Source organism: Nomascus leucogenys, chromosome 18, assembly GCF_006542625.1.
Source record: "Nomascus leucogenys isolate Asia chromosome 18, Asia_NLE_v1, whole genome shotgun sequence".
Lineage (NCBI taxonomy): Eukaryota > Metazoa > Chordata > Mammalia > Primates > Hylobatidae > Nomascus > Nomascus leucogenys.
This window is the reverse complement of record NC_044398.1, coordinates 84,642,746-84,662,908: the sequence shown is the minus strand read 5'-3', so window position 1 is coordinate 84,662,908 and position 20,163 is coordinate 84,642,746. Positions and strand designations below refer to the sequence as shown.

Genomic DNA, 20,163 nt, shown 5'->3' with positions numbered 1-20,163 from the left:
TCCCCCTTTTAGACCATATAGGGTAAATTCTTTTTTTTTTTTTTTTTTTTTTTTTGAGACGGAGTCTTGCTCTGTTGCCCAGGCTGGAGTGCAGTGGCGCAATCTCGGCTCACTGCTAGCTCCGCCTCCCGGGTTCACGCCATTCTCCTGCCTCAGCCTCTCCGAGTAGCTGGGACTACAGGCGCCTGCCACCACGCCCGGCTAATTTTTTGTATTTTTAGTAGAGACGGGGTTTCACCGTGGTCTTGATCTCCTGACCTCGTGATCCGCCTGCCTCGGCCTCCCAAAGTGCTGGGATTACAAGCGTGAGCCACCGTGCCCGGCATGGTAAATTCTTGATATTGCCATCGCATTTGTAAACTGTCATGGCACTGGAGGGGAGTGTCTTTCTGCATGCTAATGAATTATGATTAGTGTATAATGAGCAGTGAAGGTGACCAGAGGTCACTTTCCTCACCGTCTTGGTTTTGGTGGGTTTTGGCTGGCTACTTTAACTGCAGTCTATTTTATCAGCAAGGTCTTTATGACCTGTATCTTCTGTCAGCCTCCTATCTCATCCTGTGACTTAGAATGCCTTAACCTCCTGGGAATGCAGCCCAATAGGTCTCAGCCTCATTTTAGCCAGCCACTATTCAAGATGGAGTTGCTCTGGCTCAAACGCCTCGGACAAAGCCAGATGCTGGACTACAAAACTGAATGTTGCCTGTGTCTTCAGCACAGAGAGTATGTGGGAAGTGGAGGAGAAACGAGAAACCTTTTTTTTTTTTTTTTTTGAGACGGAGTCTCGCTCTGTCGCCCAGGCTGGAGTGCAGTGGCACAATCTCGGCTCACTGCAAGCTCCTCCTCCCGGGTTCACGCCATTCTCCTGCCTCAGCCTCCAGAGTAGCTGGGACTACAGGCGCCCACTACCACGCCCAGTTAATTTTTTGTATTTTTAGTGGAGACGGGGTTTCACCATGTTGGCCAAGATGGTCTCGATCTCCTGACCTTGTGATCTGCCCGCCTTGGCCTCCCAAAGTGGTGGGATTACAGGCGTGAGCCACTGCACCCATTGAAATGAGAAATCTTAAAAAAAAAAAAAAACAACTATTACTAATCACAACCAGTTTTTATCTATTCTCTGTATAAGCAATGATATCACATATGAAGATGAAGAGGCAATCAAAGAATATGCACTCAAAAAATATAGAAAAATAATTTATAGAAATGTGTCAGGCAGTTAAGAAAAAGGATTGCTATTTTTCTGGATTTTGTTAAAATTTGTGAATTTATCAGTTTTTTTAAAATGCGTAAATTGTGAGGACCTCTTTTCTCATTCTAGTTACTTTTACATTAATTTTCTGTTTGTAATTTTGTATTATTTTTCTTAAAGAGGACCCGTCTTCCCAAACCTTGAGGTGACCCTGCCCAAACTCATGCTCTTAGCAATGGTGACACAGTGTCTGCCTCTGAAGGTTCCAGTCCTCAGTTTGGAAAGAGAAATGGGGCTGTGAGGTGTGCCCAAGCCTGAGTGTACTTTAGAAAGTACTGTAAGCTGGGCGCGGTGGCTCACGCCTGTAATCTCAGCACTTGGGAGGCCGAGGCGGTTGGATCACCTGAGGTCAGGAGTTCAAGACCAGCCTGGCTAACATGGTGAAACCCCATCTCTACAAAAATACAAAAATTAGCCAGGCATAATGGCAGGTGCCTGTAATCCCAGCTACTCGGGAGGCTGAGGTGGGAGAATCGCTTGAACCCAGGAGGCGGAGGTTGCAGTGAGCCAAGATCGTGCCTTTGCACTCCAGCCTGGGCGACAGAGTGAGAATCTGTCTCAAAAAAAAAAAAAAAAAAAAAAAAAAAAAGAAAAGAAAAAGAAAACACTGTGGATATCTTCTACTGAAGGTGGGAGACTGAAGAGGGGGCAATAGCACAGCAAAGCCCCTCAGAGAGGGTTAGCAGCAGCAGACTGCAATGGGGGTGGGATATGTCCAATGTTTGCAAAGAGCAAAAGAGGGGTGGGGCAACTTATACATCACTTAGCCCTTTGTAATGTAGGGTGGCTTTCCTTATAGCCACACCCAAACCTGAATTTGCTGATGCAGTTTCCTTGGAAATCTCAGTCCAAAGGGCATTTTTGGTGCCACCTTGAAGGTGAGGAAGCAGATGTTATGGAGTGGAGCTGCTTCACATGCTGTCTGTCCAGCCTCCCTGAGGGCTCTGGAGTAGAGGAGACAGAACTATGGCTGAAGGCAGGTGGCTGCTGGTGCACTGGGAGTCAAGGTTGGAGCTTACCCTGTCCTCTGTGACCCAGACTACCCAATCTACTTCATTCTGGCCCCAGGGAGTTCAGTGGCTGCAGGGCAGGAGCCTGGCTTTCCTTCAAGAATTTGTCTCCTTTTGTGGTTTTCATTTCTCCACCTGGTGTCTGGACTGCAAATTACAGGAGAGGATGATGCATTTGCTCTCCCCACTGAACAAAGGGATTGCAGTAGTAGTAGGTGGCATGGTCTTATCCAACCTCCAGGAATGCTGCTGCCCCTGGCTCCCCTCGGAGCCACCAGGGCTCAAGCTGGTCACTGTCCTGGAGGAAGCTTCCCCTGGGGACAGGCTCACAGAGAAGGCTGCTTTGTTCAGAGGCTGTGGTGTAGGGAGAGGAAGGATGTGCCTATTTACTCCAGGATTTTTTTTTTAATTACTGTGCAGAGAGAGCACATTCTCATCTGGAATTCTAATAAACGGAGAGACAGAGGGAGGCAAATAACCACAGTTCTCAGAGTAGCCTAGCCAGGCTGCCCTGAGGTCTTCCCCACAATTATCTGTTTCTGGCTTATGAGTGCAGGACCCTTGTTCCTCAGCCTGTCCTTATCATCCTCTCTGAATGAACAGCATGCACAGGTGTGAATGCATGCACACAGCCCATGCTACCTGCCCATCAGACCATAGGCACATTCCATTCCCTTCTCTACACAATATACACACAGCAAACTTCTATACACAGTATACAGTATACATACACAATCAAATAGGTAGCATTTGGGATAATGCTATAGGCTGAATTGTCTTCTTCCCAAATTCGTACGTTGAAGTCCCAACCCCTCAGTGCCTCAGAATGTGACTGAGTTTGGAGATAGGGTCTTTAAGGAGGTATTCGAGTTGAAAAGAGGTCATTAGTGTAGGTACTGGATGGGGTTGGACTACCTCGTAATCCAGCATGACTGGTGTCCTTATAAGAAAAGGAAATTAGGACACAGATATGTAAAGAGGGAAGACTATCTGAAGACACAGAGTGAAGATGGCCATGCACAAACCAAGGAGAGAGGCCTGAGAAGAACCCAACCCTCCCTTATACTTGGATCTGGGACTTCTGGTCTCCAGATCTGTAAGGAAAGAAATTTGGTTGCTTAAGCCACCCAGTGTGTGGTATTTTGTTATAGCGGCCCTAGCAAACAATACAGATAATGATAGCAACTTCATTGCATCAGATATCAACAAGCAGGAAAAGGTATACCTCAAGACCTATGTTGCCTTGTTTTAACACACTGATTATTAGGAATTTCACATTTGGGGCTTTGGAGCCACTGGTCCATGCCAGGCCTGTTGTTTCCTTCAGAACTCACAATGACTTTTGCCAAAGTTATCTGACACCCCAGCATCCTCTGGTGAATTCCTGTACCTGCCATCATCCCTGATACACTAGGGGTTTTGAAGCCTGTGGACTTTTCTTAAATAAGGAATAGGGCCTACATCTGGAGGAGATGGAAGCTGGGCAAAGGGTTAAAATCTATATAGAGCGACGGGCTGGGTATTAGAAAAGGGGGAAAGAAGTTGCTACAGCAAAGAAGGAGGATCTAGCTGGGGGAGAGAACCTGGAAGAAGTGAGAGCTGGTTCCAAGAGAAGGAACAGCCTGCAGAGGGGTGTGAATACACAACTAGTAGGATAGCACTAGTCAATAGCACTTTTGGTGATGATGGGATATTCTATATTTTCAGTGCTCAATTTGGTAGCCTCTGGTCACATGTGGCAATCAAGCATCTGAAACGTGGCTAAGTGTAACTAAGGAACTGAATTCTTGGTTTTAGTTAAGTTTAAATATAAATAGCTACATGTGGCTATCATATTAGACAGCATGGTTCTAGAGCTCAGACACAGCCCACTGTTGCTTGCTTACCCAGCAGTCACCTGCCTTTTTCCTTGCTTACAAACCCCCCATTTTGTTCAGGCAGTCAGGAGCCACGTGCTTCAGGAGAGACTGGGCCCCTTACAGCTATAGGGGGAGAGGTGACTCTTGATTAGTCTAAGCCAGTTATGGTAATTATATTCCTCTTGCTCGTGATTGGTTCAGGAGTTGGCAGATGATGCAAATCCAGCCAATGAGACATAAGGGGGAGTCTGCTGGAGGATTCTGAGAATGTTCTCCTTGATCTTAAAAAGGGATCAAAAGAGGGACTAGTTCTCCTTCTGGCCCTTAGATGTGTGAAGATGTGATGCTTAGAGTTGCAGCCACCATCTCATGCCCATAGGGGGACAAAAGCCAGTATACTGAGGACAGCTGATCTAAAAGATGGCAAGAATCTGGGTCTCCAATGATGTTATCAAGCCACATCAGAACCAACCTTGGGATGGCCCCATCCTCTTTGTTAGTAAAGACAGTTTATTAGGAAATTAAAGGAATAAAAGAATAAAGGAACACTTATGTCTTCTGTTAAATGCAGTCATGGGAACTCTTTTGGGGATAGCAAATATGTGGCATTTAAGTCTGTGTTTCTGCCTCCAATGTGAATTCCATAAAGTATAGCACTTTTTCTTATTGTTCTTAAACCACTGTTCCAAGCAGCTACTACCAATCAAGTGGATTTAATATGCTAAATAAAAATCTGTTTGCTATTCCTGCTCTAGGACAAGAGAACACAAGCATCTGCTTTGCCACAAACTCCCCCACAAACATATTCTTCCCACTGGTCCTGGCTAACAATTGGAAAATATTCATGTAAGATCAACAACACATCAATACCCATGACACCAGGCCACAGAAACAATTCAAACAAACCTGAATTGGAGAAACAGGTTTTCTCTATACCTAAGGACATTAAAAAAGTGCTCATTTTTTGAAGGGTCAATTCATGCTTAGAAGGGAATCCAGTCACACAGCAATCTGTATTTGAATATAATGGAGCAAAAAAATGCTCTTTTATTAATCTGATATACACTAAATATCTTTGCAGCTGTTACATGAATGTTAGTTATCTGGCATATAAATGTATACACAATTCCAAGTTTGATAGATTTATGCTGTACACGAGCCATCCCACATGGAGCATGCCCTTTCACAAGGATACGCATGGCTGTCTCGGGATATTTCTCAAAACACACTTGGTCAAACATTTTGGCAACTGGAAATCAGACACAGAGGAGCATACAAGGAAGATGAGTTCACAACAGGACCAGCTGTACTTAAGATGAAAACTCCAAAACCTGAAGCAGAATTTACTGGGGTTCACACATGCAGCACACATATATACAGTACAATAGGGGTAACTGGAACATTCATAGCAGGAGATCTTACACAGCATTAAAAACAGGAAGAATAAAAAAAGAAAACAAAGCCAAACAATCCAAACACCAAAACCGACAGGACCATTGCCAAGATCTCATTAAAAAAGACAGTGGATTGTACGTTTAGCATATGTTCAAAATGGAAGTTCACCTGAAAGAGAAAACTCTTCTAGCATGTTAGTGTATCTAGATATTAACAAAAGACATATGATCTGTTCAATATGTTCCTGGATCAGAGTTAGGATACATAACTGCATGGATGCTAAGAAAGTGTATATTAAAAAAGGACATTTCTTTTTTCTTCTGACTGACTTAGGACATAGATTCAGTAAAGTAAATATATTAAACAATAGCAGCGGAGATGAAGTTAGGCCAATTTGTCAAGTTCTATCTAGGCAGGCCTGGTGAATGTCAAGGCAAGGAAGGAGTTTCCTTCTTGAATGACTACGTGGGTGCAAGAGGGGAGACACTTTGCAACTTCGAACTAGTTTCATTTTGTTTGCATAGCATGAAATAGCCAATTTTACCGTGCATTCTTCCTGAAGGAATGACATCCATAGAAAACAGTGGATTCTCTGTACTGGGTCCTATTCTGAGTCAATACAAATGCAGAAAGAAACCCTCTGTGAATCATATGAGGTTGAGCTTGCTAAGTCTTTCCCCTTCCTTGGACTTAGGGGCAATGCTGACCCATAAATCCATGAAACTCAATGTGATGTGGCCTGGGTCTATGCAGTGGGAGGCCAAGCATTCTTTAGGGCTTTAGATGGTGGTATGCTGGTAAATGTTTAACAACTGTCTTAGGGGTTAGGAGGAGTCTGATTTGCATGGCTTTGTTGCTTTCCATGGTATAAATACCACCACTATAGCTGATCTCAAACTACAAAAATACTATCGCTTGGGTAGGTGTGTGTAGTAGTATACCTGTATATAGTATTTCTACCATACAGACATAATAGGCATACATTACCTCATGGGCACAGATAATGGTAAAATGTAGTAAAATAAGTAGAAAGTGATGAGCTTTGACTATATATTGCCTTTGCTTTTAGCTATAATTTATCTAATCTTATTTAATTTTTTAGTAATAGCTATGTTTCTCAACTGACTCTCAAAAGTTCTGAAAGTTTAACAATCAGTTCTGTCGAACCGGTTCAAAGCTGTTCCAGCTCATCACTAGCTTTAGATGGCTCCAGCCCCTTGGGCAGGCTGCCTAGTCACTCCCCAGGCACCACAAAGCTATTTTGGACTTTGCACCCCTGCTGCTGGGGTAGATTACCAGCTTGAGTTAAAACCCGTCTGAGTCTGAACAAAGTGTTGAAAGCTGCTTTCTGCTCCTAGTCCTGGGCACTCTTGGATCTAAGGGGAGCATGAATGTGGTAGAGTAGGCAGTGAGTGGACAATCTCTACAATTTCAGCGTTCAGGCCTGACTGGAAGGCACCTAGCCTTCGGCACCAAGTAGGGGATCTTCTGCAGACATGGAGTGTACCATCTACCTCCACTAGCCAATGAATCTCAAGAACCCAGGTAGGAACATCCTGGTCCTTCAGGAGTCGAACGCTGAGCTCTCAGACTTCTGCTCTGGAGATGGGCTGCTCTGATTCCATGCCAGCTGTGCCCATCCTATCAGGGCACAGGCACTGAAAAGCAGTTGGAAATCTAGCCCTACACAGGGAGCTGTGCCAAAGCCAACAGCCTTGTGTTCAGACTCCCCCTGCACCCACTCCTGTTCTCCACCTTCTCCAACCTCTGTGCCTCCACAACAGGCATGGATGGACCTTTCATCCCAAGTGCCCCAGGAAAGCTTGGCCTTGCTTTTGTACACTGCTAGAATTAAGAGGTTGTCGACCAGAGGAGGAAAGGAAAAAAACAAAAGAGAAATAAAGGAAATGAGTGGGCACTTCCTTGAGGAGGTAAGCAGAGAACTGGTGGGCAAAAACAGCAATGGGGCTCTCAGAGGAGGGTAGAGGGTCACTGACAACTACCCTCTTTCTGCTCTGCCGCCTGCAGGCCCCAGAACCCCAAACATCCTTTGCAACTTCAAGATACTTGCAACAACAAGCACCAGTTTTAAACTGAAACCCAAAATGCCCCTGCTACAGGCTGTCAGAACCTGTTTTCTGGTTGGCTTACCTGCTGAGGGTAGAGAGGAGGGAAGCTGCTTTAGGATGTCTGCAAAGATAATTGACTCACCCACAAATCTTCAAAATCAGAAAGGAAACACCCTGGGAGGCACAGACCAGGGGAGTGGCAGCAGCTGCAGGCTTTGCTGACTTGGCTCTGAAGAGAAAACCCCAAAGCTGTTCGCTGGGAAGCAGACTCCCTAGCTCCTGTGTCTGGTTTCACGCCACGAAAAGAACACCTCGGAAGAAAGCGGGACTTTAGGCTGGGCATGGTGGCTCCTGCCTGTAATCCCAGCACTTTGGGAGGCCAAGGTGGGTAGATCACTTGAGGTTAGGAGTTGGAGACCGGCCTGGCCAACATGGCGAAACCCCGTCTCTACTAAAAATACGAAAAATTAGCCGGACATAATGGCGTGCACCTGTAATCCCAGCTACTTGGGGGGCTGAGGCAGTAGAATTGCTTGAACCTGGGAGGCGGAAGTTGCATTGAGCCGAGATTGCACCACTGCACTCCGGCCTAGGTAACAGAGCGAGACCCCATCCCCCCACCGCCAACACCCCCACCCCCCCAAAAAAAGAAAAGAAAAATGCTCTAGAGAGATGGGGCTATCTCTGCTCCTGATTCTTTTCCTTGAATAATATCTTAGTGCAATATCCTGCTGAGACTATTTAAGGGAACAGCTTATGTGTGGTTTCATTTTTCTCATTTTCCAAGTACTAGTTAACAGTCTCTCCAACAAAAACCGGGTAATCAAGGCGCTTTCTCCTCTCATCAAAGGTGATTTCAATGACCGAATAGTTCCTGCACTGCCTGCTGAAGGCTATTATTTGTTTTAAATGTGGAAAAATAACACTTTGTATTTATGGGGGGAGGGAGGGTTCATATGCAATGGGGGTCAGTGTGAGAGTGTTTTCTCTCATTCTGTTTTCCTTGCCCTCATTTAAGTCCTTCAAAGTCTTAATTACTGCACGCAGCACAGTGTCTCAATACCTATCACATGGGAGGCGCTCAATAAGCATTTACTGGATAATCAGATGAAATGACAACAGATGAGTGAAGGTTCGGCTCAGCTGTTCCCCCGCCCAACCCAACCACGCTAGCCTTAAGTGAGAGCTGAAACAGACCCATGAACTGTATTCTTGTGACTCAAAATCCTGGGATTACTAAATTGCATTTAGATATTGTTTAAGAAAGACTGAAGGGAGCCCTGGCAATGGCTCTGTGACTGGTTGGTGAGAGACAGGTGACAAGAGGAATGGTCAACATTTAGAGCAAAAGAACCTCACATGGAGAACTGTTATGCCATACCTGAAATAATGAAGGGACACGCAACACATCCAGGATACACTAACAGTTTTTTTGTTTTTTGATTTTTTTGTTTTTTGTTTTGTCTACATTACAGATAACAAGAGAAGCTTTACTTAAAACACATACTTTGCTGAGCAGAAACAAAAACTGTAAGAAACATAGTTCACTTCAGAGTTTCCCACTGTGCAGATTTCAGAAGTTGTTGAATATGACTGGTGTTTTTAGGCTTAGTAACCGGACTAAGCTTGGCACGATGCGGGGATTAAAGAAAATCTAACATACAGCCGATATGCCCCTTACACCAATATCCCAGTTGTCTTTCTGTGATACCAGGTGAAGGTCAAATTCAGACATTCCTGGCTCCAGAGCCTTTAGTGCATGAACAGATAAGGTATATTACTGAAGAAATAGGTAAAGGCCATTTTGACATCAAACAGAAAAAAAGTTGGAGAATATCATATTCTATCTATTTTGATTGGCAGAGGGAACCAGAAAGTATTCCCCTGGACTGCTTTGGAAATGATCCCAGCATTTAGAAAGTCTCCACTGTGTCCTAATCTCTTTGCTGGAACCTTATCAGTGGTATGTTGGACTCTCCCCTCTGTCACTACATTTCTTTTCCCACCTCCCCTTTGATCTCTTAAGGTATCTTGAAAGACAACTAAGCAGTTTTTGGGGAAAACCTGAACTCTGATTTGGTGAGATTTGTCTATTTGCCAATATAGGTAAAATCACTGAAAAACTGTTTCCGAAAGCCTACGTATAATACTAAGGTCATGTTTCAAGAAAATAATGGAATAAACAGTCAGGAGAGCTGTAGGGTAATATTGCAATTATAGAGTCTTCTAACCTAAGCACGTTTATCTGGCAGGGCGGGGCCCTTTCCTGGCTGGGCAATGGTAACTGTCAAACCTGCAGTGAACAGAGATACTACTCAGGATGCTGAGATGCTGGCAGGGCAGACAGCATGGGGACTGTGCTTTCTGGTCTATTCCATGGGGGCTTCCCAAACAACTTCCTACACTCTTTTTATGCGTGCCTATTTCCTAATTTTTCAGTTTATAAACTAAACCTATTTAGTGCTTGTAAAAATGAGTTGAGGCTGCCAGTGGCTCACGCCTGTAATCCCAGCACTTTGGGAGGCCGAGGTGGGCCGATCACTTGAGGTCAGGAGTTCGAGACCAGCCTGACCAACATGGTGAAACCCCATCTCTACTAAAACATACAAAAATTAGCTGGGCGTGGTGGCACATGTGTGTGGTCCCAGCTACTTGGGAGGCTGAGGTGGGAGAATCGCTTGAACCCGGGAGGTGGAGGTTGCAGTGAGCCGAGGTCCCACCACTGCACTCCAGCCTGGGCAACAGAGCGAAACTCCATCAAAAAAAAAAAAAAAAAAAAAAAAAAGAGTTTAGCATAAGAAGGCAGATAAGATGAAGCTATTTTCATTACTTTCTTCTAGAATGCAGAATGCTGGAGAGTGGAGAGCAGACTAGTCCCAATCCTTTACTTTGTGCATGGGGAAAGTGAGAACCAGAGATGTTCAATGACTTACAGTCTCCCCAGCAAGATCTGGGTCCCTGTACCGCTTAGTGGTGAAGGTCAGGCTAGGACCCATCTATCGCGTCTCCCAGGTCTGTACTCTGGTGTGAGATGATTCAGGCAGCAGGACTGAATGTGAGTTGGGTGCCTTAAAACCCAATACCTAGGATAGAATGTGGTACATATAGAATTCACAGTTTGAAGCAGTTGTTTGTTTTTCCCTACTGAGAAGATTCTGTGATAATAATGGGACTTGGGAGCATTCTGGATTGATTCCAAAGAGCAATAGGGAAATTTTAGTTAGAAAAGGTGGTAAAAATATAGGAGCAAGTGGACTATTTCCTAGGTTTTCGTTTTTGTACAAAGTTTCATTTTCCTTCTACTGTAGGTGAAATGAGATGCCAGTTGCATGTTTAGGTGCCAGTGGCCTGCTACACTGATACAGCTGAGAGTTTCTGTTTAATCTCCTGGCTGTTTCTTAATCTCCAGCTAAATCCAGAGCAAGCTAGACAGGCCACACCACATGCTTTGGAAATGATTTGAGCTCTCTTAGAAAATCAAGGTGATGAACAATCTCAAGGAGGCAGGGAAGAGTGCACAAAAGGTGGGAGAGGTGGTGACCAAGAAGGTTTGTGACCACAGACTGTCCAGGAGATTAGAAAAGATCCCTCTTAGGCCACCAAGGATGCTTGGATTAGGTAACAAGTAGGCCAAGAACAGTCGTTCTGCAGGGGACATGGATGACAGGTCTCATGAAGTAAGGTTTCGCTGGTTTATCCTATGCTGACCCAACACAGTGTTCAAATAAAATTCTGAATAACTGTGCTCTGCAGCTTGGGAGATGTTTTATGCATCTAGACCCCAGAGCAGACATTAGAGATATTTTAAAAAGTAAAGGTAGTCTAGTTAGCAAAGTGAACTATCACAGAGGACTAGAGACAGCGATGCCCATGTACATTTCTATTTTTCTTTTGATGGGTTGATGGAGATGCACTCCTGGCTTTTGCAGTTATTTCTGCACATGCTGCATTCAACTAAAAGACCTGCTCAGGTCCCTAAATGTCTTTTTTAAGAAGACAAATCAGGGAGAGATAGGTGGGAAAATGGGTACCTGTGGAAGAAGAAAAACACACAGGGTACTTTCTTGGGTTGTTTGACTGCTGTCTTTGTTCTCCAATAAAATGATAGGAGGCAGAAGTGAGAGAAAGTTGTTTCTTTCCCTGTGCTATTGGTATCTTTCAAATGCATCTTGTCTAGCCTTCAGTGAGTTTTCTTCTTCCTGCCACCTTTGCAGTTTTTGGTTTGGGTTTTCCTGATGTTCTAGCCCTGATCACAGATCCCCAGGGAACCACCCTCTTCCCACTGCCCCCAACACCAGTCTGCCCCCCTCTGCAGACCTGAATTACTTCAAGGGGAAGTCGATTAATGGCTTATGTTAATGAAAGAAGCTTTTCACTTAGTCTGAGCTCTACGAGGGATCTTTAGGAAGGGGAGGGGGAGGCAGGGGGTCCTCAGGGGAGTTAGGACATCTCTGAATATAATGATTAGTGGAAACAAAGCTTTCCCTTCCTGGAGGCCCCAAGCTATGGCTTGCCTGAAAATGCCTATAATAAGTAACAAGAATAAACCTCTATCGAGGCAGTTAAAAAAGGAATATTGTTTAAATATGGGATTTATTCCTGGCTTCTGGTCATTGGCTGCAAGTCTACAAGGAAGGTTCAGATTTCAAAGAAGATGTGTAAAAAGGAATAGCCTGGGGGAAGGGGAGCCCGAGAGGCGAGAAGTTCATGTAGCTGACAGCGGGCCCGTGGGAATGTCCTGGCTGACCTCTTTCTTCCAAGCCCAGGCAGATTCCAGAGGTAAAATGAGCAGTCAAACAACCACAGGGAGATGGTCTGTCTGTGAGAGGGCCTCTCAGGAGTGCAGGCGGGCTGTGATTTTACAGGGAGCCAGGAGCGCATTGAGCAGTGGGCCAGCCCTGGGGAAGCTAGAGGGACAAACCCTCTTTGCTGATGCCAGCTGGGAAGCTGAATGTCAACTGCGGGGCAGGTGGGGTGGGGGTCCTGGCGGGCCAGTCCCACAGCAAAGAGGTACTGGAAAGAGGTACCATTTTGTATTTCCAAATGGCTCTAGGCGTGAATTTCTTCCTAATTTGCAATTTACAATTTAGCTATCCACTGGCAATCTCTAGACTAGAGACAGTGTGGGTAAGTGGCAGAATCAGGTAGGCAGACAGTTTTTAAGAAGCAGCTTTCTTTCCCTGAATCTGCTGTCTGGCAAGACCAAGGGCAGCTGAAGGAGTGGGAGTGGTAAATGGAGGCAGAAGCTCTTTCTCCGATCTCTGATTTTCAAACATTCTGAACCACATGCCACAGTCACAGATACTGTTACGGTCTTTTTCCTCACACTCTTCAGAGGTTTAATTGGGCTTTCTGACAGAAATCTTGCTTATGCAGCTCACTCAGATTTTTGCTGCTAATTGCAGAGCTTTTATTTTTCTTTTCAGCAGAGTCACCTTAATTGTCTTGCCCCAAAGAGCCCCACCCAGCCCTGTTTGGTGCCACATGGTTTTCTTTGAAAGGCTCTGCTATAACAGTGAGAATTATTGGGTGTCCTTTTCTAAGTAAACAGGAAATATCACTCTGTTAGGAAAAAAAAAAAAAGAATCCCTCTTCTCAGCACAAATGCAATAATGTGCCGACTTATATTTCCTGTTAATGTTAAATTAGGAGCAGGATCTACTTCTTACACCAGCCCAGTCTTCTTAGCTTCTAAACTTTCAATGAGCAGAACCCCAGGGAAGCCTGGCTGCCTAGGCATTTTAGAAATGCTTCCACTGATTTGCAGGAGGCAGTAGCATCGCAGTTTGGAAAGATAACAGTGCATTAAAACAAAACAAACAAACAAAAAAACCTGTGCAAAATCACAAAGAGGCAAGATGATATGCTTCTAAATTTTAAGTCACAGCATGTGTTTATGTTCTGATACTTGATCACCTTTCTATATAGGAAAACTCTGAAGCCTTGAGTCAGGAAGGAGAATTGACCCAGGGCAGGAGGAAGAAACGCAGGCAGGATGGCTTTTTTTTCCCATTACATCAGAACCTGGGTTCGTGTGTCAGGCAGGCGCAGCCCAGCGAGTCCTCCACACACGAGCACAGTAGAAGCCAGCAGGATGGGGATTGATTTGGTGATGCTGACCAGAGAGCCAAATATTAAGTTTCCCAGGACGGCTGCTGCCTTGCATAGCGCATTTAAGAAGCCAAAGCCTGTTGCCCTGCAAAGGAAAGAGACATGAACAAGGTTGAGAAAATGCCTTCCATGATTCCAACTTTAGACCAAAAGATGCTAGATTTTCAATGATCTTCCCTCAGATTGTGTTGTATATCAGTGGAGCAAATCAATGCTTGTTAGCAAATCTGGGAGTAGATAATCCTAGCTGTTAGTATTGCTCCTCCAGCCCTCTGTTGACTGTCTTACCATAGCTTCCATTGACTCTTACTATGCCTGTGAGTTCCGATGTATTGTGAACAGAAAGAGAGAAAAAATTGTAGGGAGTATGAAACATCTCTAGTTGTTTAATGTTGTTGGAAGGAAGGGTCTTTTTCATTTTTTTAAAGATTAGGTCTTGCTCTGTTGCCCAGGCTGGAGTGCAGTGGCATAGTAATAGTTCACTGTAGCCTCAAACTCCTGGGCTCAAGCAATCTTCCCACCTCAGCCTCCTGAGTAGCTAGGACTGCAGGTGCATACCACCATACACAGCTAATTTTTATTTTTATTTTTGTAGCGATAGGGTCTTGCTATGTTGCCCAGGTGAGTACAGTGGTACAGTGATAGCTCACTGCAGCCTCCACCTCGCAGGCTCAAGTGATCCTCCTACCTCAGCCTCCTGAGTCACTACCTGGGACTACAAGTGTGTACTGCCGTGCTCAGCTAATTTTTTTTTTTATATTTGTAGAGATGGGGGTGTCCCCCTATGTTGCCCTGGCTGGTCTTAAAACTCCTGGGCTTAAGCAATCCTCTTGTCTTGGCCTCCCAAAGTGCTGGGATTACAGGCATGAGCCACTATACCCTGCAGGAAGGGTCTCTTAAAACAAACTTTAATCCTACTCTATCCAAACTCTTCTCTCAGGAACAAAACAGGCATAAAGCACAGTTTGTTAGAGAGAGGCAGGTCACCTCTGCTCAGTGTGGGAAAAGCTGGATTACCTCCTCTTATCCCAGGCAAAGGATGGAGAGGGTGATACAGAAAAATTGAGCAGTTTCTCATCTCTTTACAAGAGTGACTTGTTATTTTGTTTTGTGAATTCCCATAATTTCAGAAACATCTATGTTTAAATGGAAATTTAAATTTCATTCCAAAGTTAAAATGTATGGCAGGCTGAGCAGGGTGTCTTACACCTGTAATGCCAGCACTTTGGGAGGCTGAGGTTGGAGGATTTCTTGAACCTAGGAGTTTGAGACCAGCCTGGGCAACATAGCAAGACCATGTCTCTATCAAATAAATAAAGAGAAAAAAACTGTTAAGTGCAACAATATATTTACTTAGATTTTTTACTCTCTATTTTCTTTAATTAATTTATTTTCATGCTTAGTGTTTTATTTTTTATTTATTTTGTATTTTACTTTCAGTTCCAAGATACATGTGCAGAATGTGCAGGTTTGTTACATAGGTATACGTGTGCCGTGGTGGTTTGCTGTACCTATTGACCCATCCTCTAAGTTCCCTCCCCTCACTCCCTACCCCCTAAACAGGCCCTGGTGTGTGTTGTTCCCCTCCCTATGTCCATGTGTTCTCATTGTTCAACTCCCATTTATGAGTGAGAACAATTGGTGTTTGGTTTTCTGTTCCTGTGTTAGTTTGCTGAGGATAATGGCTTCTAGCTTCATCCATGTCCCTGCAAAGGACATTATCTCATTCCTTTTTTATGGCTGCATGGTATTCCATGGTGTATATGTACCACATTTTCTTTATCCAGTCTATCATTGATAGGCATTTGGGTTGGTTCCAAGTCTGCTATTGTAAATAGTGCAGCAATAAATATTCATGTGCATGTGTCTTTATAGTAGAATGATTTCTATTCCTTTGGGTACATACCCAGTAATGGGATTGCTGGGTCAGATGGTATTTCTGGTTCTAGACCCTTGAGGAATCTCTGTACTGTCTTCCACAATGGTTGAACTAATTTACATTTGAACCAACAGTGTAAAAGTGTTCCTATTTCTCCACAGCCTCGCCAGCATCTATTGTTTCTTGACTTTTTAATAATAGCCATTCTGACTGGCATGAGATAGTATCTCATTGTAGTTTTGATTTTCATTTCTCTCTGATCAGTGATGTTGAGCTTTTTTTCATATGTTTGTTGGCCATGTAAATGTCTTCTTTTGAGAAGTATCTGTTCATATCCTTTGCCCACTTTTTGATGAAGTTGTTTTTTTCTGGTAAATTTGTTTGCATTCCTTGTAAGTTCTGGATATTAGACCTTTGTCAGATGGGTAGATTACAAAAATTTTCTCCCATTCTGTAGGTTGCCTGTTCACTCTGGTGACAGTTTCTTTTGCTGTGCTAAAGATCTTTAGTTTAATTACATCCCATTTGTGAATTTTGGCTTTTGTTGAAATTGCTTTTGGTGTTTTCATCATGAAGTCTTTGCCCATGCCTATGTCCTGAATGGTATTGCCTAGGTTTTCTTCTAGGGTTTTTATGGTTTTGGGCTTTACATTTAAGTCTTTAGTCCATCTTGAGTTAATTTTGCATAAAGTGTAAGGAAGGGGTCCAGTTTCAGTTTTCTGAATATGGCTAGCCAGTTTTCAGAGCACCTTTTTTTGAATAGGAAATCTTTTCCCCATCGCTTGTTTCTGTGAGGTTTGTTGAAGATCAGATGGTTGTAGATGTGTAGTGTTATTTCTGAGGTCTCTGTTCTGTTCCATTGGTCTATATGTCTGTTTTGGTACCAGTACCATGCTGTTTTGGTTACTGTAGCCTTGTAGTATAGTTTGAAGTCAGGTAACATGATGCCTCTAGCTTTGTTCTTTTTGCTTAGGATTGTCTTGGCTATATGGGGTCTTCTTCGATTCCATATGAAATTTAAAGTAGCTTTTTCTAATTCTGTGAAGAATGTCAATGGTGGTTTGATGGGAATAGCATTGAATCTATAAATTACTTTGGGCAGTATGGCCACTTTCACAATATTGATTCTTCCTATCCATGAATATGGAATGTTTTCCCATTTGTTTATATCCTCTCTTATTTCCTTGGGCAGTGGTTTGTAGTTCTCCTTGAAGAGTTCCTTCACATCCCTTGTAAGTTGTAATTCCAGGTATTTTACTCTCTTTGTAGCAATCGTGAATGGGAGTTCACTCATGATTTGGCTCTTGCTTGTCTATTGTTGGTGTAAAGGAATGCTTGTGATTTTTGCACGTTGATTTTGTATCCTGAGACTTTGCTGAAGTTGCTTATCAGCTTTCTATTTTCTTTTATTAATTAACATGCTAGGTCTTAAATAAGAAGAGCCCATGGAATTTTCTCAGAAAATTAGGGAGGGTGAGGTTAAATCCCTCATCTTTCAGATACTATGGAGGTGAAATACTCTGCTATCTTGCCAATTATTTTTGGTAGCAGGCAGAAACTGAATACTGAGCTGGGGAGCACACCAATGAGCCAATGTAACATTTGGGAAATCAAGTCCAAGAAAATATGACAGAAGAGAATCAATTGTGGGCCTAGGAAGATCTTGTTCACTCTCTTTAAGATATGCAGGTATATAAGTAAGACACATCCCACTTCTTAAGACATTTTTTAAAAAAGAAAAAAATTATTATCTTTAGTACACATGAACAAGTGATCTTCTAGGCAGAAAACTTAATTTTTTTTTTTTTTTTTTTTTTTTTTTTAGAGATAGGGTCTCACTCATGTCACCCAGGCTGGAGTGCAGTGGTGGAATCTTGGCTCACTGCAGCCTCAATCTACTGGGCTCAAGTGATTCTTCCACCTCAGCCTCCTGAATAGTTGGGACTACAGGTGTACACCACCATGCCCAGCTAATTATCGTATTTTTTTGTAGAGACGGGGTTTCATCATGTTGCCCAGGATGGTCTCAAACTCGTGGACTCAAGTGATCCTCCTGCCTTGGCCTCCCAAAGTGCTGGGATTATAGGTGTGAGCCACCATTCCCAGCTGAAACTTAATTTTGTTCATGAGCCTGCATATACCACTGACATCATGAGAGAGTATGAATTTCCTTCTGACTTTATGCCAGTTTACTCTTTTTTGGCTGTCACTGAGTTAAAGGCACATTGAATACAGGGCAATTTTTGGATACCTTGTTTGTTTGTTTTTTTCCCCTAAGAGGGAAATGCATCTTATAAGCTGCAAAATGCAGCACTTAGTACACATCTTCCTTTGTTTGATTTGTAAATTTGTAAGTGTGGGTTTTTCTTTGACAAGTCATAACTACTCATCACTACTTGTACTGTACCTAATGATAGTTTCCACAATGTGTGTACTCTTCATAACCGAGATATTTATTGTGGTTATTATCCAACCATCTTCCTTTCTGCACCATGGGAAAGGAATAAACACTCCTCCCTGTCTGTGAGTTAGTGCACAGCCAGTGATTTTGTGGGTTACATCACACCTAATAAAGGGCAGTAAGCACTGATTTTCTTTTTGGCTAAGACACCTAGAAAGTAGAGTATGCAGGCTCCTGAAGAGAGGCAAAGTTGCCAACTATTTGGAATGTGGGAAGAGTGTGACCGAATCTCTGACTGAAAGAAACAAACTTCTTGAGAAGTGGGTGAGCTAACTTCATATTATTCCTCTTCTTTTTTTAAAGCAAGAGACTAGTAATGGCAGCAACCACTAAAACATAAGGAGATTTAATATACTGATAACTACTTTCAAATGAAATTGCTTGAGCCTATATGTTGGGTACCAAAGAAGATTTAATTATGCTAGAATGACCCTGTCACCACCTCCCCCACCTCCATGGATATGCCATGAGGCTAAACTGTCTTTTTGCTGTTTTTTAGAAAAATGAATAGATGTTTTTGAGCAGCTTTAGGTTTACAACAAAAAAAGTGAACAAAAAGTAGAGTTCTCTTATACCCTCAGTTTCCACTATTAACTTCTTGCTTTGGTATGGTACATTTGTTACAACTGATGAGCCAATATTGATACGTTGTTATTAGCCAAAGTTCAATTACATTACATTGGTGTTGTACATTCTGTGGGTTTTGACACATGTACAATGACATGTATCCATCATTACAGTATCATGTAGAATAGCTTTACTGCCCTAAAAGTCCCATGCTCCATCTATTCATTCCTCTCTCCCCCCAACCCTGAACAATCACCAATCTTTTTACTGTTTCCATAGTTTTGCCTTTCCCGGGATGTCATAGAGTTGAAACCTCACAGTATATAGCTTTTTAAAAACTGACTTCTTTCACTTAAAAAAAAAGAAAAAGGAAGACGAGGCTATTGCTATGTTGCCCAGGCTGGTGTTGAACTCCTGGGCTCAAGCAGTCCTCCCACCTCAGCCTCCCAAAGTGCTGGGATTACAGGTATGAGCCACCGTGCCTGGCTTTTCACTTTGTTAAACTAACATTTTAGTTTCTAGAGTCTAGTGTCATAAATGACCAGATATATGTTGTAGTAGTAAGATAAGCTGGATTCTTCTGGGAAAAATGGCCTGTGTGTATGTTGCTGATAAGAAAAAGGAAACCATTTTTCTGTCATGAAGAAGTCTCTCAATGCTGAAACTGCAGAATAACCCAGATAGGATTTGCATCTAGGTTAAAATAACCATATTTTCCCAACCAACGAACCTCTGGTATAACTCAGAATAGCATATAAAATGTGGGCCGCTATCTCCTTGTATCACTGAAACTGTACTTGAGGAATGGATGACTTCCTGAGATTCCTGGGCAGACTAAAGGCAGATGCATTAGGAGCATCTGGTATCTGAGGGTTTTGAAAAAGACGATCAAATCCTTATTTCTTTTTTTTTTTTTTTAAGACAGAGTCTTGCTCTGTCGCCCAGGCTGGAGTGCAGTGGCATGATTTTGGCTCACTGCAAGCTCCGCCTCCCGGGTTCATGCCATTCTCCTGCCTCTGCCTCCTGAGTAGCTGAGACTACAGGCGCTCGCCAGCACGCCTGGCTAATTTTTTGTATTTTTAGTAGAGACGGGGTTTCACCGTGTTAGCCAGGATGGTCTCGATCTCCTGACCTCGTGATCCGCCTGCCTTGGCCTCCCAAAGTGCTGGGATTACAGGTGTGAGCCACCGCGCCCGGCAAAATCCTTACTTCTTAAGAATCTCCGTTTTCATTTACCAAGCAAAGGCAGTTCTTTAGATGAAAATCTGGTGTGGATGCAAAGCAAACAGCCTCCGTAAATTAGTGTCGGCATTCAAGAAAACGTGACTACCGTTTCCTTGGAGAAGTAAATTCTTCTTTCAAATATTTGCAGCTGAAGGGTGTAATTTTTCTTTTCTTTTTTTCTTTTTTTTTTTTTTTTGAGATGGAGTCTTGCTCTGTGGCCCAGGCTGGAGTGCAGTGGCGCAATCATGGCTAACTGCAGCCTCGACTTCCTGGGCTCAGGTGATTTTCCCACCTCAGCCTCTTGGTAGCTGGGACTAAAAGCTTGCACTGCCACAC

At 43.3% G+C, this 20,163-nt stretch overlaps 1 protein-coding gene across 2 annotated transcripts in view; it reads right to left on the bottom strand.

Moving 5' to 3' along the window:
• Positions 1 to 187: 187 nt before the first annotated feature.
• Positions 188 to 20,163, bottom strand: part of SV2C (synaptic vesicle glycoprotein 2C) — a 261,367-nt gene continuing 241,391 nt past the window's right edge. Inside the window, exons 13-14 of one of the 2 annotated variants that reach the window (XR_004026754.1) lie at positions 11,378 to 13,781; positions 188 to 201 (exon numbers count right to left, since the gene is read on the bottom strand). Coding sequence is in view for 1 of the 2 variants with exons in the window: in XM_003266080.4 (XP_003266128.1) it covers positions 13,598 to 13,781 (184 nt within the window). In the remaining variant the exon portion in view is untranslated. Of the gene's footprint in view, positions 202 to 5,133; positions 13,782 to 20,163 lie in introns of those variants that run through there. The other variant, XM_003266080.4, reaches the window with a different exon arrangement.